General features: G+C 33.7%; 1 protein-coding gene and 1 long non-coding RNA gene across 2 annotated transcripts; one reads left to right on the top strand and one right to left on the bottom strand.

The window, feature by feature from the left end:
* Positions 1-5,865: 5,865 nt before the first annotated feature.
* Positions 5,866-18,624, top strand: LOC149413269 (hatching enzyme 1.2-like). The gene is made up of 7 exons (XM_089644952.1): positions 5,866-6,090; positions 10,378-10,548; positions 11,737-11,883; positions 13,104-13,259; positions 14,276-14,409; positions 15,363-15,502; positions 17,410-18,624. The coding sequence occupies exons 1-7, from the start codon at positions 5,922-5,924 to the stop codon at positions 17,453-17,455; spliced, it is 963 nt and encodes a 320-aa protein (XP_089501078.1). The 5' UTR covers positions 5,866-5,921; the 3' UTR covers positions 17,456-18,624.
* A 2,837-nt stretch (positions 18,625-21,461) lies between these two features.
* On the bottom strand, positions 21,462-23,343 carry LOC149413268 (uncharacterized). Its single transcript, XR_016304285.1, has 2 exons — positions 23,211-23,343; positions 21,462-21,597 (listed from the first exon to the last, which is right to left on the bottom strand). It is a non-coding gene; the product is annotated as an uncharacterized LOC149413268 (long non-coding RNA).
* Positions 23,344-24,142: the final 799 nt, after the last annotated feature.

Here is a 24,142-nt window from a genome sequence, read left to right as displayed (position 1 = left end):
TTGTTGAAGCGTGTATCGTTGCATTTTTATTAATGGCGTAGTTTCTACTTGTCAAATGTTAAAAAATGACAACTTCAAAAGTAACATCTACCGAAATAGCGGGCTATTCAAAATAACACCTCTTATTGGAAAACCCTGTAAATTGTGAATACCTCACTTGTTCTAACTGCTCCTAACTGTCTGGAACCAGTAAGACCACGGTATCCCCAATCGGGATATGCTGTGAGGCTGAAGGTGGTGGGGAGGGGAAAGTCCAACTTGGTGGTCAACACCAGGACGCTACTTAGAGTATTGTCGACTCTGGAACGTTCTGCAAATATACTATATATTATTATATTTGAGTGAATTGTGAAATAACACAAAATTAATCAAATAAAATTTTGCGCACGCCGGGATTCTAACCCTCGACCTCCGGCTTGCTAGTCGTGAGCCTTACCCCTCGACCACAGAGGTCGACAATAAAATATTTACCTATCAAAGAGACGGTCCGGATTACATCAGGATTATTAATAATTTGGTAGCTACTTTATCGCTTTTCTTTTTTTTTATATTAACTCCACACAGGAGGCCCTGAAGAAAATAATTTCCCTCAGGGCCTATGTCATCTTTGGGGATGCTGTGTGGAGGGTCTTTTTGTGGTCTTTTTCTGATATGATTTAACAATTATCAGTTCCAATTTTGAAAATTTCACATCACGCATGCATGCACCGACAACCGAAATTAGTATGTTTACACATGCGTGAATTTCATGTGGATAACAATATTACACTGCCAGAATGATACACGGACGGAATTACACATGAAGGAAATTACGCTTGGAGATAATTACACCTATTGAAATTACACATACTAGAATTACACATAACAATAAAAAAGATATTGTGAACAAGCATTCATAAAATCTTTTCATATTCTTGCTTAAGTAAGCATATGCATACATCATGATCTAAAAAGTGCTGAACTAATTTGGTATGAAAGTGTCAAAATTTAAATCGAAGATATCAGCGACATAATAATAATAATAATAATGAAGTATTTTTATAGCGCCGTTTTTGTGAGATATCACCTCAGGGGCGCTTTACAGTTGATGCAGGTATTACAAAAAATATAAATATTACAAAAATAAAGTGAAGTTATGTTAAGTAAAATGAAGTACAGGAACAGGGGACACGAAGATAGAAGATGGAGACTCTCCAGCAAGAATCCTAGGTGGTGAAGATACTGGACCAGCTGCTGCAGCGAGAGAGTCCACCACGTCCACCAACAGTGCCAGCACGAGGTTCGTCATCTGTCCAGGAATGTGTCTGCTGCTAATAAAGCGCTGACATAATATCCTCACATAGATACCAGACCTTGGCAACACCGCTGCGACGTTCGACGAAGATAGAAGATGGAGACTCTGCAGCAAGAATCCTAGGTCGTGAAGAAACTGGACCAGCTGCTGCAGCGAAAGAGTCTAGCAACAGTGCCAGCACGAGGTTCGTCATCCGTCGAGGTATGTGTCTGCTGCTAATAAAGAGCTGACACAATATCCTCTTGACGAAGATAGAAGATGGAGACTCTGCAGCAAGAATCCTAGTATATTTCATTACCCAGTGTAATTCATTACCCAGTCTATGTATTCTCTCCATAACAGAATTTTTGTATATGAAATTTGTGTATCACACTCTTAACAACTGTACTCAACAAAATTTATTCCTATTGCAAAACAGATTTTTTGAAGTGTAAAATTCCAGCAGGTGAAATTAACCCGTGTTTAATTCTGGCGTTATAATATTGGTACGTGCCTGTGTACATAATTCATAATCCAGATTTGGTGTCTGTATGAAGCTAAACGATTCGAGATGCGCCACTCTTTATGGAAAAGTCTGGATGAGATGAGATTGCTTGGACATGTCGCTATTCAGAACTTCAGAAGAATCTAGGAGAAAGAATGTGCTAGGAGAATCTGCTCCTGCAATGGACGGAAGACATTGAAGCAGATCAGGACAAGGACACCTGGAGACGCCTTGTTGAAGCGATGAGTCCCAGATACAAATAGGACAAGGGGATTACATGAGACATTTAATATATGATTCTATGCTTCATTTTTTTCTTCTAGTAACAATTTCTTGCGTACATAGAAGAAAGTAGAGTGTATATAGGGTTAAACACCAAAATTCCAGAAAAGTTACAGTAAGTCAAGTGTGTCATTTGCAGTCTGTAAATTTATTTATTTATTTATTTTGTAAGAAACGAACAGCTTTTATATAATATACGAGATAAATATACAAGTTAACTGAAGTCAAAACCACAGAAGTTTCTTATGTTAAAGTGCATTAGAAATGAAGTTTTAGTATCTTAAAATTAATTTGGTGTTAAAGGAAGGGGAGAGGAAGAGGAAAATAGGAAGAGGATAGGAGATGCTGCCGATACATTCCATACTCTCATATTAATAATCGATCCTAGATAATAGAATTTCAAGAACTACTTATTTATGTACGTTTAAATAAGTAATTTTAAATTTACATTTGGTAAAAACTTTGGTAAGCGAAATTTGTTCGTTAGAATTAACGTCATCTTGTTAGTTTGACGTTGTGTGCAGTTGTTGACAGCATTGATTGTCTACTGTCATTTGGATAAATTGGTTTCAACCGAAAACTGAAAATTTTAACAAAATTACAAATTAAAACATGCGTCTTCTTGCCTAGAACATGGCTTTGTCATTCTTTGATTGATTGATTGTCTTCTTGCCTACTCCTATGCTTTCATCATCTTCTTCCCCGTCCTGTGCTACTTCAGCGGCCTCCTTCTAATCCCAACTTCTCCTCGCTCAACCTTTCAGACTGTTTCTCCCAACTTTGCCCGAGTCTAAGGCGACTTACTGGACGTCTACGAAGCTAAGCAAATTTAACCCTTAAATGCATGATTTATTTATTTTTCTGGAAAAAAAATATTTTGTAGATATTTACATGCATATGCAAGGAAATATAAAGAATTTTATTTTTTTGTAATTTTTTAATGATATTTGATTAAAAAAAATTGTTGCAGGTTTACAACACCATGTATTTAATAAAAAATAATATGAACAATTTACGTATGAAAAAAAAAATAAAAAACCTAAAAAAATTTCTCAAAACTAATAAGTGTACCGGAAAAATACGAGTTATTACATATAAGTATTGTATTATTGTATCTACTTACCTAAGAAAATCAAAATAATAACAGCAAAACAAAACTGTAATTCTAACCTCCAACCAATTTTCGAGAATTTTCACTTTGTTAAAGAAAAAGTGACATTTGACATTCGCCAAAGAAAGAAAAGGTGATGCAACTCGATAAAATATATTACCGTGAACTTGATAATTCTAAAACGGCATGCATTAAGTATACACCAAAGAGTTAAAGGTGGTTTGAACCTTTGAACGGTATGTTGCAGTTTTACAACAGTATGCATTTAATCAATTTTAACGACTACAATGGGCAACACGAATTACAGCCCTGCTCCGCGATTGAGTGGTTACTATCTATGGCTACAAATTCAGAGATCGCGGGCTCAAATCCCGGTGGACGCAAGGAAATTTCATTTGATTAATTTAACAAATATATAATCACATAAAAATAACATATGCCCTGGTGGAAAACTACCAATTGGCATCGAAACTGTGCTTGAAATGACTTTAGCTGACTAGGTCTGAATAACCTGGTACTTTCACCTTCCCCTAAAGCCTCACAACATACCCCAATTGGGGATGCCATATTCTCACTGGTTCCTGACGTTTTGTGAGCAGTTGAGGCGCTTGTGCAGCATTACCATAAAAAAAAGAATAACGCAAAAAGTCCCTTGTGTCCCTGTGTTTTCATGATCAAAATATTAGCCTAATTGAGGCTTAAATTTCCAATACAAAACTGTGGTTACAAAATTCAAATGGTATGGAGATCTACGTTGTCAGGCGAGTGTAAGTGAGACGGAGCGCTGGCCTATTGGGTTAAATAGTACATTTGTTTCCAATAAAATTTTCTCGGAAGAAGGCACTTCCACTGTTATTCTCTATTATATGGGCCCTACATAAGGTAATCATAATATGTGGTATTTATTTTTAACTCATTAAAGAAAACTGCTGTCATGAAAACTTTATGCACATTCAAATAGAAATAACATAATTGTTTCTTTCAAGGAAATTTATTTTTATTTTCTCTCAAGGAAAGATAAAAATTATGAATACATATTAAAACAAGAACATAAGAAATAAGACACAAAAAGAAAAATGTGAGTCTTATTTTAATGGCATTCGAATATAAATGATATTTTCTACGTCATCATTTACATCCAAGGGTAGGTTTTAGACTTCTCCACAATTTATTGTTCCTCTGGCTGCAGTTCCTCGTCATTTTCCTCCATTCCTCAGTTCTTCCGTCCTGCTCCAATCTTGTTTCACCTCTTCCTCGATCCAACTCGCTTCCACTGGGGCACACATACAGTCTAAATTGCAGGTGTCCTGTCTTTGGCGTTCTTTCAAAATGTCCAGTATATAGTAGTCTTTGGGACCTACGAAATCTTAAGATGGTCCCCATACACCAATACCTTTTTCAAATTCCGCGGGAACGCGGATATAATTGAGAAATCTCGCGGGATTTATTGCATTTTTAGTAAGGGGTATTGAATTGAAATAATGCCCACATTTCATAAACAAATATTTTCTTATTTTTGTATCAATTATCTCTGATACTAAAATTATTTAAAAAACATTGAAAAGGTAACTTATTAAGTCGTTTGAAGATTTTTCTTAACACAATAAGTATTTTATGAATACTTCAATAAAAAGATCTAAAAAAATATAGAATTACAACTGCCACGACAGGACTCTCTGCAGTCCTTTGAGATCAATATTTTTTGTAATAGTAATGTTGAAAAGTTGTTTAAATGTTGAAAAGATAACGTAATAATTATTTTAAGATTTTGATAAATAATATCGTAGGTATAATAATATCATAAGGTCGTAAAAAGGTCGTAGGTACTGACTTCTGGGCATTATGGCGCTGGCGTATCACGTGCGAATTAAAACAGCATGTATTTGATGTAAATTTAGTATTTTTTACTGTATCGTAATCCCACAAATCCCGCAAGTACGCGGGATCAAATATTGCAGAATTGGGGGAATTCGGGATTACGGGATGTGGGATTGACCCTAACTATGATCCATTTCTAACTTAGATCAAAAGATATCTCAACTCTTTCGCTATCTATTTACCACCAATGTTGTTCCTTTTTATTATTTACATAATTGAGTGTTTGATAAATTTTGTACTTATACTATCATTGGAGTAAATACATCAGCTGTCGCAATTTCACGTTTTAGGAAATTATAATTTATTACTTTTTCAAAATGACTATCATCAGACTATTAAATTGCGGGTTTTTCGTAGTAATTAACTTAATGGGGTCAGCGGAAAACACTACCAAAAACATGTCAACTATTGTTAAATAATAAAACTAATTAATTAACACGTCAATCAAAATGCCAGGTTTTATAGCTTTTCCTGATAAAACGCTTTTCTATTGTTCTTTCCCGTTCTGTACCGAATTAAAAACGGGCGATAAGCCGGGGTCTATTTGGTAATTTGCCGACAAGATACTGGTAATTTCGCAGACTTGTAATCGGCATTGAAGAATTGGAGGCGAGATACCAAGAAATATACTACGTATGTACTTGGGCGCTTTGCAGTAGTATAAAAACACGTCCCCCAACTGCAAAATGCATCATTCTACACGGAACTAGATAGAAGAAACGTCAAGGAATCGAAACTCCGGCAAAACAACGATATCCTTTACAATATTCAACAATCTTACGTGAATTATTTGGGATTTTAAATTGTTCTGTTTCGCTGTTGAAGTTTTGTTTACGTTTATTCGAGAAAGTTGTTTCGCGTTTTGCCGAGAGATGGCAGCAGTGATAGTTTTTCTCTTGATGGGATTTGTGGGTACGGTTTTTCCTATCCCCCTCCCGTTCCCTAATGTGGACTTTAATACCTTGGACGAGGTGGATTCTGGATTATTGGATCTCTCCTATCTAGGAGACAAAATCTTCGGAGTACCTTCGCTATCTTCTGGTGAGTGAGACAACAATAATCTTATAACTACAACATAAATTCCGTGTGTCACATTTTAAAATTTTTAACTAAAATGTGCTTAAAAAAAATATTGTACACAATGCTTTAAATTTAAGTATCGTTTTCAAAATGGGAACTGATTGTTTGAAGAATAATTCAGACAACCGATAAATTAAGTTCCTGTCGATTCTGAAAATTATTTTATTTTATTTTATTAATAATACAATTTTTTAAATGTGTATTTCTTTTGTTAAATTTTTTGACAGAATTCGAGGTTTTCAAGTATAATTACACTGTTGATTTGAAATGTTTATTTCTAAGATTGACAATACTATTTTTTTTTGAAAGGCAAATATTTCATTTTAAATACTTTCTTCAGCTTCACAATTCTTACAAGAAATTATAAAATCCAGTGATTTTTCACGGGTCTGCGCTAGTATATAATATTTTCACGGGTCTGCGCTGGTTTATAATATCTTCACGGGTCTGCGCTAATATATATTTTTTCACGGGTCTGCGCTAGTATATAATATTTTCACGGGTCTGCGCTAGTTTATAATGTGTTAACGGGTCTGCGCTAATATATATTTTTTCACGGGTCTGCGCTAGTATATAATATCTTCACGGGTCTGGAGTTGTATATAATAACTTCACGGGTCTGCTCTAGTAGATAATATTTTCACGGGTCGGCAGTTGTATAGAATATTTTCACAGGTCTACGCTAATATATAATATTATGTTCACGGGTCTGCGCTAGTATATAATATTTTCACGGTTTTGCACATAAAATTTTACACGAATTTTAGTTCTATTTTCGAAGTGATAACGAACTTTTATTATAAATTTTACTTATGCAGATTATTATTATTGCAACGAGCTTAAACATTAATTTATTGATAAACCGATAGTGGTATGCTATGAGGCATGCGCCTGTGAGCCAGAAGTGAGGTAAAATTTCCCTTACTTTGGGTGAAAATGTGGAAACATTTTCAAATATCGATATTATACACTTGCCGAACAAATAATAACACAAGCCTAGCTTTATCATGGTGGTACATCTTATATATTGACGGCCTCCGTGGACGAGGGGTAAAGCTCTCGACTAGCAAGCTTGAAGTCGCGGGTTCGAATTTAAAATAACATATAGCATAATTATGGCACGTTCTAGAGTGAAAGATACTCTCAGTATCGCCCTGGTGTAAGACCACCATTCAAAATTGAAAAGTTGCTTGAAATGGTTTTAGCGTGTTTGATGACCAGATCTGAATAGCCAGGTACTTCCCAACCTTCCTCTTACTTATCTCCTTCCCCCCCTACCTTTACCTCACACCATACTTCAATCTGGGATGCCATAGTCTCACTGGCACCAGACGGTTGGGAGCAGTTGGGACTCTTGCTCGGTTTCACATTACGTGAAATAATTAATATAGTAAAACGTATTTTCTGTAAAAGATGTAACTTTTTTTTATTAAAACACATTTTTTAAGGCGATGCCATACGTAGTAATGCAAAATCATGTGTTTTTGGTTTGATAATTTGGTCACCTAGAAATGTTTCAGGTGCTTTAATTAAATACTGCGACTAGAATACGTCTTGGCCTTTGAAATAATCGAGTATTTTTTAGATAAGTCTATTTATAAGCCCAGAAAAAAATTATGTAAAGGCCTATGAAAACTGCTTTAAAGTTCAAAATCTCCTACTTACGAACCCATTTTCGGTTATGATTTTATTGTATAATGTGGCAAATTAAGTTATTTATAAAATGATTGAAAAAAAATTAAATATTTATCCCTGAACATCCACAAAATAAAATAAAAGGCACTTTTTGGCCATGTTTTTTTCTTGCATAAATCAAAACAGGCGGAAGGTGTTAAGCGGGAATTTAAACCTTATCGCCATCTACGTAAGGGTTGTTATTGATAGCGGCTCAATTTAAAATATTACACGACGTAGTGCATCGCCTTAAGCAGATTTAGAATTATATTGGCCTATCTGGGGCCTATGTGTCGAAATATCTTATATAAATTTGCGACATCAGTTTTCTTTCTAATCGTAATAAATCACAATTATTCTAAGGATTATGTGGTTCTATGGTTTTCTTTGCATTCAAATCATAAATTTGTTAGATTTTTTTTAGTGACAAATATTTATTATTGCAAATTGCTACACCATTTTAGAAGTTGTTCAACAATAAATTAGCAATGTTATTGGCTATATATTTAACATTCCTTCGCTAAGGACATGTTCTCGCCGTAAAAGGCGATACGGCCGCATTATCTACCTCGGAAATACGAAATGTTTTTGATTGTGGGAATATTTGTGAAATCGAAGAACGTGCTCCGTTTTAATTGAATTGCATTAAATCATTTGGATTCAGACGGTGGCAATAGAAACTCAGTTTTTTAGATTGAAAGATGTGCCTACCTTAGAAATAGCTTTGTTTATGTTATTTGTGATGATAAAAGCTAATTAACTTTTAAGGCGAAGCTTAATGATATTACACTATTTTGATTAATCTTTATAAAGAATTGGTGTACATTATGAAAACCAAAAGATATGCTCTAGATAAATTAAAGGTTTTCCTATCGTTTCGTTTGAGTAGAATACAAATAAAAAAATAAATAACTCAATAAAAAATATAAATGTAAACTACTAAAAAAATATTTTTTCAATAGAAATGTATGAACGCATAAAGCTAACAACTTTAAAAAATACAGTATTATAGCTAAGATTATCTGTGACAGTTTCACTTGATTAACTTTTTTGCTGTCTTATAAAATTATTTACAAAATAAATAAAAACCAGTTTTGTGCTTGAAATCGAACGTTTCTAGACTACGTTTGTCAAGCGATTTTAATGCCTATTACCCACAATATAAGGTATACAAAGAATATAAACATTTTTGGCTTGTAGCTTCCTCTTAACACTACACGCAGAAAAATAAGTACTGATAATTTATTCAAAAAAATCTCTTCAAATTATTGGTAGGCCGGTTATAAATTGGATTGCAGGCCGTCTCCTGATAAACTATTAGTAAATTATTACATATTTGCATTTCGTCATGATATATTTATTATAAGACCAACGCAGATTGATATTATTACGAATCAGGAAGTGGTTTGCAGTCCTGTTTTAATAGGATGACTAAAAATATTTGAAGATAATTTAAATAAATCTCATATTATTGTAGAAAGCAATCACTTTGTGGTTTGACATATTTAATAAAATAAAATACTTTTTTGTTTTAAAACCACGATATTTATTAATTTAAGAACCGACCGGTTTCGCTTTACTTAAGCATCATCAGGGTACAAATTAATACGGTATATTAATTTGTACCCTGATGATGCTTAAGTAAAGCGAAACCGGTCGGTTCTTAAATTAATAAATATCGTGGTTTTAAAACAAAAAAGTATTTTATTTTATTAAATAAATCTCATTTTTCTCCGTGTACAAGCTAGTATCATTAATGATTCAGTCCTTTTGTTGCAATTAAAAATAATTTTTGATCGAGTATTTCTAGTTGACATTTGGAAGGTATTTAGACTATGTAAATCAGGGCTGTCTATAATACAATTAACAGTATTATTACCCTTCAGGTTTTTTAATATTTTTACTAACAAGTCCCAGCGACATGGTGAATTTTTTTTGTATTTCTTAATGCTCCCGACAGATATTACGTATTTTCGAAGTTTTCGCTAAGAAAAATTCTATTTTAGAAACTCTATTTAATTATCTTTCAAATATTTGCATTTAAAAAAAAACATTGATCTTTTTAAACAATAAAATATCGAACATGAAAATGTTAACAAAAAAACTTACCAGGACATTTTGATTCGAAACGTCCATAATTTTGAAATAATTCGATATTTATAAAACATATTACTTTTGTGTAGTTAATAAGTAATAAAACTGTCTCTTCATTTCTATATCGTTTGTACAGTAAAAAAATATTAATATTTTTTTTAACTTACTTATTTTTTGTCCATGAAAAAAATGCCGAAATTCGTAATCATGCACTTTGACATTTTTTTAAAATGTTATCCATGTAATAATGTATAAATATTTTATACATACTGTGAAGAATAATTATTTATCTTTTCAATTACCAACATATCACATATATACTCATTATAGAAAAAAAAATAAAAATACTTTTGTAATGTATTGACGCCCAGGTCAGATCTGTCCTTCAGTGGCCATAATGGAATATGGTGTTTGTGGCTAGTTATGTCCTTCCGAGACCTGAAGGGTTAATGTTATTACCTTTATTTGTACGGTTTCCAGGCAACAGACTGGAGGAATGGCATCCATCTTCGAGGTCCAATCCAGATGAGATGGGAGAATACGCAGAGGGAGATATCCTATTTCCTCCAACAACTTCCCGAAATGGGCTGAAGGCAGAGTCTACGCGCTGGCCCAGGGGCATTGTGCCTTACGTCATCGAGGGGGGATACTGTATGTTACTTTTACACACCCTTATTTAGCTTTGCTTAACCTTACTTTCGTTTAGTTTACCATATTTACTATTTTTATTTTAAGGAATAACCTCTAATTGTAATTTCCCATTTACGATCTTTTTCTAATTTTTCTGTTTCAAATTTTCATTTGAAATTCTCTAATATTGTCTTCAATGGTTAAATATTACAATTACAAGGTTTAACAAAACTCAATATATGTCGCACATTAAATTAAAAATGGATATATTTATCAAAGACACTATCTAGATAGCATTCAGTTCGGGAATCTTGCACAAAATATACGTCAAGAAAATTAAGATAATGTTGGTAGTTATTAGTCGAAGTATGATACAGTCAAATATGATCGAAAGGGATATGGTCGAATTAACTCAGTGGTAGACCCTGGGAAGGTCTTGGGTTCGAATCTTTTTCTGATTCAATTTTTCGTTTGAGAGTAGCTATTTTTTTCTTAATGATTAAATAACCACATTTACTTATATTTAAACTTGTTCAGCCCAATTTGAACTTATTCCAGATATTAACAGCTATTTTTAACATTATAAACAGGAGGCTATGGGGTTTTTTCTTTGTCTTAAATTTTGGAATGTTTAAGTTGTAATTGAGAGATAAAATGATCAAGTTAGATATTTGACTCCTCTCAATCTCACTAAACTTTATGAAAAAAACAAACGTTGATAAATTATTATTCAATTATAGTTGAACCCGATGTCACGGACGATGGGGTCACCAATAAAGTAAATGGATTTGATGTAAATGAGAAATACGAACTCCGAACGATCTTTATAAATTTATGCATTAAATAAATTATACAATTTGCCAAAATTTATAGAATAATATGGCTAGTAAATGAAACATTCACTTACAATAGTAGTAGAATATCTTGTCAACAACCGCTATGTACAACCAATTACTTCTTATACACGGTATCCGGAAACTAGTGGTACCAACGGAAAACCAGTGAATCTAACCATATTTGAAGTCGAGTTTGTTGTATAACTTTTTTTGATTTGAGTTTTCGTTATTGTGTTAATCGAGTCCAAAGGTGGAAATTATTTTGTCAAATTTGAAAAAAAAATCAGTCTAAATTTTTTTTGGAAAAAAAATTGTGTCAATATATGTAGTTATTTTTTTCATATTCTACCCTCGGCTTTATTTATTTTTTCAGCTTCCGAAGAACGCGACAACATAATGAGAGCCATCGCCGATTACCACCGACAGACCTGCATCAGGTTCACACCTTGGAAGGGAGAGGCTGACTATCTTACCATCGGCAACAAGAAGACTGGCTGTTGGTCAAGCGTAGGAAGAACTGGTAAACTTTTAACACACAATTTTCCTCTTCTCAGTCCTCTTGACCACTGTGCTAGGCCAGCGGAACAGAGCAGTGCGTACAATACTCTATCTGCTATACATATTAAAAATGATAGATACAATAAAAAGATTAAGATTCTAAAAGACATAAGGTTATTAGAAACATGAAGAAATAACGTATACACGGTATCAGGAAACTCGTAGTGCAAGCGGGAAACAGGTGAATCTACAACTATTGCATGTAGAACCAAAAAAATCTTTTTTTTCGTTTTTTTTCTTTTTTCTCAGTTTTTCAACAGCTAAAAGGTTAAAAAAAACTTTTGGGGTTGGGTAAAAAGCTGTTATTAACCCCATAGTTACCGTTTTCTTTTAAATTGACCTCAAAATTTCCAACTTCGGGCTCGATTTACTCAAAACCGAAAGTTCAAATTAAAAAAGTCACCACGAAATCGACTCGATGTAGGTTCATCAGTTTCCGCTTGAGTTTCTGGGTACCGTGTATAAAAAACATGAGACATAAAATAGTAATACGAAAAATCAAACTGAATATTCGTGTTAATAATATAGCACTTGAATCATCCTGGACGAGAGTATTCTTGCGTTTCCCGAAGGATTCACTCTGTGGCCCACCAAATCAATGAACCCTTGCACACTTCCCTCTGCAAACATCTGGGAGGCCAAACGGCTCTCAGATGACAGTGTGTTGTTCACAATGATATTATAATTTATTTATCTAGGACTCTAGAACCATCGACTAAAAACAATATATCGATGCCCAGGACTATTATTCATCGTTAATGGCTATTCCTTGCGGCCAAGGAAGACGACTGTCCTACTTGCATAATGAGATTCGTTATTATGGTATCAACTTGTAATGGTACACTGGTAATGTATGAATTACCATTGTTACTGTGCCTACGTAATGTTAAAAATACAATGAATATAATAATTTAATGTAGTTGCATTGAAGCTCTTCAAATTAATTACGCTCGTATATACAATAATCATTAAAAGGTCACCCGTCTCTCCGCTACAAATCACCTGTAAGGATTAGCCGATATTGAACATGTGCAGGCGGCAAGCAGCGTGTGAATCTGCATCGCCCGGGATGATTAACCAAGCTGCACGAGCTGATGCACTCGCTTGACTGTCTTCCGTCTCTCTGTCACAAATCTCTTGTATAGTTTAGCCCATATTGAATATGTTTGTTTCCTGCTTCAGGCGGCAAGCAAGACGTGAACCTGCAACGCCCGGGCTGCGTGTCTAAGGTGGGCGTGCCGGTGCACGAGCTGATGCACGCGCTGGGCTTCCTGCACGAGCAGAGCAGGGTGGAGCGGGACAACTTCGTTCGCATCAACCTGCAGAACATCAAGCCAGGTGAGTGATCATATGCTCCTGCCGCTGAGAGCTTTATTTTTAAACAGATCTGACGAAAGTGCCGTCATTAAATTGAATGAAGGTGGGTTTGAGAGGACCCATATAAACTATAAATATATAAACTCTTGAATCATACTTCACATTTTTGATTACTGGTTTATTTCTTACTGACTTAACATTCTGACTTAAACCGCTTTTCGTCAAATATGAGCTCTTTCTCTAATTTCTGTTGTCGGTCTGTCTTGTCTGTCTGAGTGATTGTAACTCCTGTTGAATTCTCTCGGATTAGTTTTGTAATTAAATATAATTTTCAAAATTGCAACCGATTATGTCAAGATTTTAGACAAGTGAAAGTACCCACCTAGGTAATATAATTATTTTACCGAAAATTATTTTAATTGTCTTTTTCAAAATGTTTCAAAAATTCAGAAAAGCTACCTATAATACAATATCTTTGTACCAAAAAATTATTTTAATTCAGATTTGATATTTATTTCTATTGATTAAATTTTTTAGACGTAATCTTGAAAAGTAAAGTCAGATTTCCTCATTTTTCAAGGTCACACTTGCATTTTTCCGTTTTCTAGAAAGCTATATTTATTTATTAACCTCCTTTTTAGTGGCTTTTACGTAGAAATAGTCAATATTATACATAACTCAACTTCCTCTATAACAGTTCACTGACTCGGCAACATTATTTCATTCCATTAGTACTTATTCTGGGCAATGAGCAATACATTTGGTAGTTAGTACCAGAATTACTGCATTTTTACTATAACATATAATATCCAGTGATTTGCTACGTGTCTGTGCTAGTTTCATATTAAAACCTACGGAAGAAATACACCCGTGTGTGTCCAAAGATAGCTCAGTTTTTCCTGACATCTTCAAAAATCATAATTCTTTCTTCCACTTGCGAAAATTCATTAAAAAATCGGAAGGTCTTATGTAAACTGGCGAATTCTCTGTATGTTAATAAGAAACATGTTCTAGTTCCATATGTTTTTCTTTTACAGGAGAGGAATACAACTTCAAGAAGGTGAACGACCAGTCCACCGATGGGTTTGGAGTCCAGTACGATTACGGAAGCGTGATGCACTATGGGGCGTACGCCTTCTCTCTCAACAATAATCCCACCATTGTGCCAAAGGTATGTATTCATCTTCTTTCGATCAGTGGACCAATCTGTGGCGGCTTGTCCTCAAGGTCATTTGGACACTGACCATCCAAAAACAAAAGAAGACATTTTTTATTATTTATGAAAAATCTATTTTATTAAGAACCCTCGAAAAGTGGACACAGCTCCATTCTTGAGAAATTGAGAAAATTTATAACCCCTTTGAATGTTCTCATTGGGACCTTGGTCGGCACCTTTTACAACAATTATTGGTTTTGTCAATACCAAATTACTTATCAATTTAAAGAGTTTGTATAACCAAACCATGATTCCGCCAACTTTCACAAAATTATATCTTATTCTTAAAATGCTTGAAAGTTGGGCAAAATTTAGGGTGAAGTTAGTCCTGTCCATTATTATCATGATCTGTACAATATGTATTGCACAGTACATCTCAGGGTGGTAATTAGAGTACTCCGTCAATGCTCTCCACCATCTGTGGTTCCTTATTCAGTCGTCAATCATTCCCATCATACTCCAATCCTCTTCCACACAGTCTATTCACCTCTTCATCGATCTGCCTCTGGGTCACAACCATTGGGCACCCGCCGATATCATTTTTTGATGTCCCGTCATCTGAAATTTTTTCAAAATTTTCAGCCAATTGCAGTCTTTGAGTCCTACATAATATTATAATGGTCTCACGTCCCATTAGATTTTCGAGTGAATGGTTCATTTTAATTATGAATTATCCAATTTCTAACGTAGGTCAAAAGATATCTCAAAATTTTTTCGCCATTTAGTGCCAATTTTGTTTCTTTTACAAATTGTGTCATAAGAACAATTGCTCATTTGGCTCATTTGATTCTTCTAATTGAGTATTTGTTCATTTGGATGACTTGATCACAACTCCTTGGTGTTTGTCTTCTCTGTGTATATATTAGTTATGCATTAAGAGAGAATTATCGTGTTAATTTTTTTAACAGCAATCTGGAGCTACCATCGGTCAGAGGGAGGGACTCAGTCCAGGAGACGTTCGCAAGTTGAACACCATGTACAAATGCAAAATCCCAAATGGCGGCAGCAACAACAATAACATTAACACCAACGGTAACAAAAACCCAGAGTAAGTGATGACGCAATTATTCCGAGGGGCTTCTAACAGCAGCTTGAAAATTTGGCATTCGTTTTAGTAATAATTATAATTTTAGAAATATGGATAACTGTATGATTAATTGTGAAAAAAATCATTAATTTTTTATGATCATGTAAATACTAGGTTCGGGTAATTAACAATCATCTCAAATTGGATTTTTGAAATTTGAACGGTCCCCGTTTGTAAAATATCGTTTCCATATTTAATCAAATTTGATCGGTTGAAAAGCATAACAACGTGATCGTTATGCTTGGAAGGCGATTACATTTTAAAAACAAATCTTCAAACGGTGACTGGTCAAATATCACAAATTCAAAATGGCTCAGATTATCCATTTGTGATTTTGGCTTATTTAAACACGTGGCTTTTCTTTTAATTGCAAAGAACGCTGATGATTAATATAAATGTTAAAAATCATTCTATGATGATATAACTCTATTTAATTTCAATCATTTTACTTTCATTTTAATTGTGGAAACCTATTCACTACGTGATGCATAATTGTAGACACTTATTCACCGCGTGGTGTATAATTTTAGTAACTTATTCACCACGTGGTGCATAAACGTAGAAACTTATTCACCACGTGATGCATAATTGTAGAAACTTATTCACTACGTGATGCATAAATAACAATTTATCATATTATTGAATCTTATATAAACACTTAATTGTGAACAATTAAGCATGTGCTTCATTCATTTAACAAACATTTTGTTTTCATTGTAAAAGTAATGTATTCAGAACGTAATTCTAATCAATCATAGCCATGTGCTTCATTTTCCCACTTAAAAATAAACGTGTTTTAATATTAAACAACTGATAAACAAGTATCTACCTTATATTCTACATTAATTATTGATTGTTTATCAGTTGTATAAAATTACAACACTTTTATTGGTAAGGCCCTTTGTCATTAATTGAAAAGCATTATTTTTTATATTGATATTACGTAAGAAACAAATTGTATCTAAAGCAGAGTTTCCCAATCTCGTGAACGGAAAATATTTTTTTTTGATTCAATAAATCATTTTGAATTTTGTTTTGTATTTATAAATTTATTCTACCAAAACAGAAAGATTTAAAATAGAATATTTTGTTAAAATTATTTAGAAGAAAATTTAGAATTTTTAAACTTAAAGTATACTAAATAAACTCAAGAAAATCTGCCAGTAAAAGATAGGCATCATGACACGCGGTTATCAAATACATTCTTACAGTAGGAAAAATACTTTGGTAGTAATCATATAATATGAATCCCTTTTTAAATGTAAAACCGCATAAGAGTCCCAACGGGTCCCGTCTGGAGCCAGTGAGACTGTGGCATCCCAAATTGGCTATGCTGTGAGGCTGAAGGTAGTGGTTAAGGGAAGGAGATTGGGAAGATTAAGGTGGGGGTATTACCTGGGTATTCAGATCTGGTTACCAACACAGCCAAAACTATTCCAAGCCACATTTCAATTCTGAATGGATGTCGTGCATCAGGGCGATACTAAGAGTATCTTCCACTCTGAAACGTTCCGCAAATACACTATATGATTTTTAATTAGTAATTTTTTAAATAATTCAAATTAATTTTACTTGCGCACGCTGGAATTCGAACCCCCAGACCTCCATTCCCTATCTCCTTTATGGCTCATATTTAAATGCACTAAAAATAAGCCCCTAATACTGTTATAAATAAAGCTTTGGAATTTTGTTAAAACTATTGCAGTGGGAGAAAAAATTGGGAACCTCTGATCAAAATTCACAATAAATGCTTTTCTGTCGTTTAATCTAACGTTTTTCATATTTTTACAATCCCATCCATTAACCCTTTGCATGCAGTGTTTAAATCTATGATTTTTAATTTAAAACCTCTAAATTTTTATTCTCAGCATCATCGGCTCAATTTTAAACGGCCTCACACAAATTTTTGGCTAAATCTGACAGTTGACAGTGCACCATAGACAATTACATTGGAAATCGATAGATTATTGACAATTAAGACGATAAAGATGCCGTCCATCCATGACCCGCATAGACAAACAAGATGGCGTTCGTCCCAACTGTCATACTGTACAAAAATGGACACAAAATTGTTTTAAAAGACTATTTTACAAAATTTGCAAAAACCTTTGTAATGGGCTTAGTGACATGGGCAATCATTACAAACTATTTTGTAAAAGTTTTAGGTTTAAATGAGACAACATTGTTACTATATATATGTTAATTAAACCATTTTTTCTAGTGATTAAAGCGAAGAACAACCTTATTATTATGAAATTCGTCCATAACTCGCACCTAGATGTTGCGGGTCCAATCCTCCCCACGATGGGAGTAAGAAAAGTTAAAATATTGCCAGGTTATTCGTAACCCGGGAATATTTGTCATTCTTTAAAGAACACTAAGGACAACAACACTAAATTCTTCAAATTGAGTTCTGTGAAAGATTTGATCAAGTTCTGTTATTATTTCAGTTTTGTCAAGCAGCTAGCCTATAATAATATAATAACAGAACTTGAATAGGACTTTCACAGAACCCGAAAATTAATGTTTAAATTTGATGAATTGTTCAAATTCTGTGAAATAACCCATTCTAAATAATCTAAAGCCAATTTTATCGAGAACCGGTTTCGCCTTGTACCAAAGTTTTGTCAGGGCAGTAAGTTATCAACTAAACAGCCCCATTGAAACAAATGTATACGCGAAACCGGTAAGCAACAAATATGCCCGTAGATTAATGAAAAAAGACGAGGAAAATAAATTATTATGTATGTTAGATCAAAACTGTAGACTAGTTACAATACCTTACTTATGACCTTTCCCATACATTCTGATGGCACTACCGCCTCCTGGCGGTGTGAGTTGTACGGGTTGGTTTTCTTTCATACATTTGGATGCCATGCTACACCAACGCCTTTAGCGGCCAGAATTGACAGCCAACACAAATATATACTACCAATATGTGAGGTAGAGTTATTTAAAAAAAGTTAATAATTTTCTTCTGAGAAAATCAGTCATAGGATATATTTTTCAATAGAAATTTTAGTAACAGTGTTTATTTTTAAGTTTAAATTATATTAAGATTTGTGTGTTGTGTATTTAAAGTGTGAAACCAAAGCTTGTATTTTAATTATTAATTTTAAATTGTGTAATTAAATTGTGTTTTCAAATTGATACCTTTTATTTAATTTCTACCTTTTCATTAAACCTTATGTTGTGGCTATTTGACGTCACTCTCTCACTTGAACACAGAGAGTTAATACATGGGCTCTTCAACAAACAGACGTGTTGTCATTTTGTACTCATAAAGAAGCTGACTCAAGACATTCCACACACCTAAACTAATAATGTACCTATTCATTTCTACTGTTCAAACACAGATTATTTATAACAATTTTTTTTTTAAGTAGACAATCGACCTTTTCTGAGGTACAAAATTGCGATCAAGAAAAAAAACTTTAATTGCAAACCAGTTTCAAAGAAAACAAACCTTGGTAATTTATACAAAATTACAGAATGACAAGTTGTGAACTTCAACATATATAATATAAAATACTAGCGCAGACCCGTGAAAAATCACGGGATATTACAATTGTAAGATCGATGAAGCTATAATATTTCGTATGAATGGTGCCTTTCGAAAAAGTATACGTATTGTAAGGTTTTTATAAAACCTCGATTATGTATTGTTTCTTTACATTAAATCTATTTTACGTAAGAATTTTTAACTTCACTAGGACAAGCCTGTGTTGATGTCTATAATTATTTGTTGTTGACAAATTAGATAGACGATCATAAATTTACTGAACACCGTTGGTAAACTTAAAAAACAGGAAATCTGTCAAAAATTTAAACAAAAGAAATAAAAAAAAAATTACATTAGCTCCACACAAGAGGCCCTGACGAAAAAATCCTCAGAGCCTATGTAATATCTGGGGATGCTGTGTGGAGGGAGGAAGTTTTGGGGAGAAAAAAGGTATAAGGGGTTGTAGGAATCCAGCAGTGACGAATGTATGAATCCATCCTCCTACTACGGTGCAAGGCGATGGGTCGAGAGAGTCCGGCTGGTGAGGTCAAAGGGTCAACCAGTCTCTCCCGATTCGATCCGTCTCAAAGTAGGTGGGCAAACGCATCGACCGCCAAGGCCTCAACAAACCTCACCATATGAACTATGAACCCGGACACCTCTGCTAAGTCACCAAACGTAGCGAACCACTTGGGGTGACCTATAGCAGAGGTGTTTTGGTTATCCAATAAATGGTTCCCGGGGCGGCGGTACCCATACCCGCCTCCCAAACTGAATTATTAAATAATTTAAAAATTCTTAATATATGTAGTTATCTACTTTATTGATTGTCTGAATTATTCTTCACTCCAGTTCCAATTTTAAAAAAAACTATACTTTAATGCAAAGCAAAGTTGAGTTCATTGAATGTTCAAATTGCACACATGAATAAATCATATTGCACACATGAATAAATCATATTGCACACATGAATAAATAATATTGCACACATGAATAAATAATATTGCACACATGAATAAATAATATTGCACACATGAATGAATAATATTGCACACATGAATAAATAATATTGCACACATGAATAAATAATATTGCACACATGAATAAATTATTTTGCACCTATGAATAAATAATATTGCACGCATGAATAAATAATATTGCACACATGAATACATAATATTGCACACATGAATAAATAATATTGCACACATGAATAAATAATATTGCACGCATGAATAAATAATATTGCACACATGAATAAATAATATTGCACACATGAGTAAATAATATTGCACGCATGAATAAATAATATTGCACACATGAATAAATAATATTGCACGCATGAATAAATAATATTGCACACATGAATAAATAATATTGCCATCGACAGCCGAAACATGCTTTTAGAAAGAGATTAGTGAGGAGCTAGGCATAAGCGTAAAGTTCCCTAACTTCGGGGGGTGATTCTACAGGGTTTTCCAATAAGAGGTGTTATTTTGATATTCAATCGTAAAAGATCAATGGTTTCGTTGCTTGTGTGGCACGTAGCGCCGTCTTGTTGAAAGGCAACGTTTTTCAGATCAACATCATCCAATTCCGACCATAAAAAATCATTAATCACCTCTCGATAGCGCAATCCATTCACCGTAACTGTTGCTCCCGCCTCATTTTCAAAAAAGTAAGGTCCAATGACTCCGCCGGACCATAAACCGCACCAAACAGTCACACGTTGAGGATAAAGAGGCTTTTCAACAATAACTCTTGGGTTTTCCGAGCCCCAGATGCGACAATTTTGCTTGTTGACGAAGCCACCGAGGTGGAAATGGGCCTCATCACTCAAGATGATTTGCATTTGATTCACTCAAGTGAATTTTAATAATTTCAATGCGTTGTTGAAGCGTGTATCGTTCCATTTTTATTAATGGCGTAGTTTCTACTTGTCAAATGTTAAAAAATGACAGCTTCAAAAGTAACATCTACCGAAATAGCGGGCTATTCAAAATAACACCTCTTATTGGAAAACCCAATACATGATTTTAAAAGTGGAAAAAACAAATATTTGTTTCGAAATTACAACGTTTTAAGGTAGTTTTTAATTTAAAAAAAGTTGAATTGTTCGTATGGGAAAATAAATATTCTTTGGAAAATATTTTAGTATGGGAAAAAAAATTTGGAATTTCGAAAAAAGTTATTTAACTTTTTTACTTCTACCATCATGTAGAATCACCTCCCGAAGTTAGTGCACTTTACCCCCGGACACATGATCGTGAGGAAGAGGATAGAAAAGAGAAAGACGAAGATTGTAAAATTCTTTACTGAGAATATGAAAATATAATTTTTGATATCCTACTAATCTAAGATTTTTAAATATTTACATACATTTTAAAAATGAAAATAACTAATGATATTTAAATAATCCCGCGTTCTCTGCCATTTTTTCGAGGTTTAGGGAGGTCTTTCAGTGTTCATTTTCAAAAAAATGTTTATTCCTTTAGCAGTTGTTCCATAGCGCATCGTATCAGCTTATATGCTCTTTCACATATATCGGTCTCCTCTGAAAATACATAAATCTATATAAATAATAATGTAAATGTTCGTTTGTTCAAAGTCTTAAATCTAAGAAAGTTCTTCACGGATTGCTTTGAAAATTTGACACAACTTTGCATTCGAATACTCGTGAGTTTTTATATACCTATATCATATATATGTCACCTGTGACAAGTTAAAACAGCGCCATCTTTTCGACAAACTTTATTTTTTTGTATACAGCGCCATCTGATTTTTATTTTTTTATTATTTATTAACGCCCTATCGGGCTTTTACATAGTAAGTTGACAGTATATGTATTTAAGTGTAACATGTACATGGATAAAATAGCTAAATATAATTTACTCATAAGGTAATTAGAAAATAACATGGTAAAGTAAATCAAATCAATAAGTTTACAGTATTTGTTTGCAAGGTGATGAATTCTTGGAATTGGTGAATACATAGAGTAGTTAGTATTGAGGTTATTGTTACATTTAAAAGTGTCTTTGCTTCGAGTTTGTCTGGCAGGTACATTCATATAAATTAATTCTAATAATTCAGGGCTGTCAATGAGAGATTTGATAATTTTGAATAAAAATAATATATCAGGTAGAACTCTTCTATCCGATAGTTTGAGAAGTCTGGTTTCAGTACGTAAGTTATTGTAATTTATAAATTCTATGGAAATATTCATTTTAAAATTGATGTACCGAAGAAATTTATTTTGTACCTTTTCTAAGACTTGAGAATGGACTTAAAAGCAACACGAATTATTGTTTCTCTATCTGCACAGACAAACTGAGCCATAGCAACGGTTGGCGGGTTACAGCTAGTTAATAATATTAGCGGTTATAGGTACCGCCGCCCCAGGAACCATTTCGGAATCAATTGATCGCGTTTCGATCGTCCATGGATCGTGTATACGATTTTTTTCAACTTAAGGGCTTAGTTAGTTCACCTCAATTTATGAATTAGCCAGTAATGTTGGAAAACAAACGACATTATCCAAAAAGTCGTGCATATTGACAGCTTATCCGACAACCATCAAATCAAATGCCTCGCCAAAAGCAGCGGCTTTTGTCTACCGACTTTAATTTGTCAATATAAAATTGATGTAGGGCTTTGTGGATGGATATAAAATTATCGGTAGTTACGCCAATCGATCCGACATTGTAAATTTATCGATTTCACTGTGGTAGACCCATAGATATGTATACGTCTTTAGATACTTTGCCGTGTTGCTCCTCGGGACCATGAGGTTTTGGTGTACGAGGATAGTAACATTTTTATGTAGTTTTGACGAATGCCAAGGATATTAATTTTTTTGAATGGCTAGAGAACCTAAAGGTTTTACAAATAACTACTCAAATTATGGATTTAAATGAAAGAAGAGTTATTGGTATGTCTTCGTTATCTGATAAAATGAGATACAGTATATTGGATTGGTTATTAAATATCCCGTTAAATTGTTTATGATTACAGAATGATCAACGTCAGAGGTAATTGCATTTTTGTTTGTGGTTAAAGGTATTGTTAGATTGTTTATTTTATCAGAAATCTAATGTATGTTAGACTTATTGAAATCGACCAGCTGTGTTGGTTGTCTGTAAATTTAAATAAGATAAATGGAGTACGTACTTCTGTCTGCAATACAGGTCGCAATAACATCAGAGACGTTATTCTCCTTGAACTGCAGCTCAAAGAATTTCTCTGCCGTGAGCTGGTTGAACAGACCATCCATGTTCATCACGTCCATCTTGTTCAGCACGCAGCAGATGAAGCACTGTAACACACACGTACATACATATATAGGTGCTCAATTGGTAGCAGTGCTGTCATTCAGCAGATTTCCAGAAAACGGTTGGTATATGCAAGAAAATAAATAGATCTGCGGGATCCCACAGGGATCGACTGCGGGTTCCCTCTAACTTTTAATCAGGTTTCCCACAACTTTTCCCTAAGTTTCTCTCAGGTTTCCATCAAGATCAATATATCATCTCAAGGATGTACTTTTGAGTGTGATATTTTTCGGGTTTAGATTGTTTGAGCACTCTCTCTCTCTCGTTTCTCGTATTAAAGAGACCTACATATAAATATGGAAGGAGAGAGGAATCATCGCATAGATGTCATATGTAAAATAAACCTTTGTGTATTTGTCGAGCTCCTGCGATCTTTTGTGTTTAAATGTATTATGTATTATAGATGAATGTTGATAAATTATTTTTTTGGTCAACTATTGTATCAAGAATTACGAATTATCTACCCCTGCTACGTGTTGAAAAATCTTGTATTTTTCTAACTTTAATTACGTTGTTTTCTGTCTTTATTTATTTATCTTTTATAATTTTGTTAAAATTGTTTTATTTACATTATTCTAATGGGCTTTTACAAACAAATGATATAATAATTTAGTGAAACAGTAACCATGAAGAAGTCCCACGTAGAATACCCATATAGAAGAATAGTGTTATACTAAGATTAACTATTATTAAAATTGAGGTAAGTTATTATATCCTTCTTGTAACTATACTCCATGCGGATGAACTGCATGCAATCTAGGTACAAGCGAG

Source organism: Hesperophylax consimilis, chromosome 22 (assembly GCF_061612785.1).
Source record: "Hesperophylax consimilis isolate HC1 chromosome 22, BYU_Hcon_1.0, whole genome shotgun sequence".
NCBI classification, from domain to species: domain Eukaryota; kingdom Metazoa; phylum Arthropoda; class Insecta; order Trichoptera; family Limnephilidae; genus Hesperophylax; species Hesperophylax consimilis.
Note: the sequence above shows the minus strand (reverse complement) of the source record. Positions and strands in the feature narration are given on the sequence as shown.

Bases quoted from the DNA above. Each gene is read 5' to 3' on its own strand.
- LOC149413269 (XM_089644952.1), top strand. From the start codon at position 5,922: ATGGCAGCAGTGATAGTTTTTCTCTTGATGGGATTTGTGGGTACGGTT. The intron at 10,549-11,736 runs GTATGTTACTTT...TTATTTTTTCAG, and splicing joins CGTCATCGAGGGGGGATACT to CTTCCGAAGAACGCGACAAC. The intron at 15,503-17,409 runs GTAAGTGATGAC...TTTTATTCTCAG, and splicing joins AACGGTAACAAAAACCCAGA to CATCATCGGCTCAATTTTAA.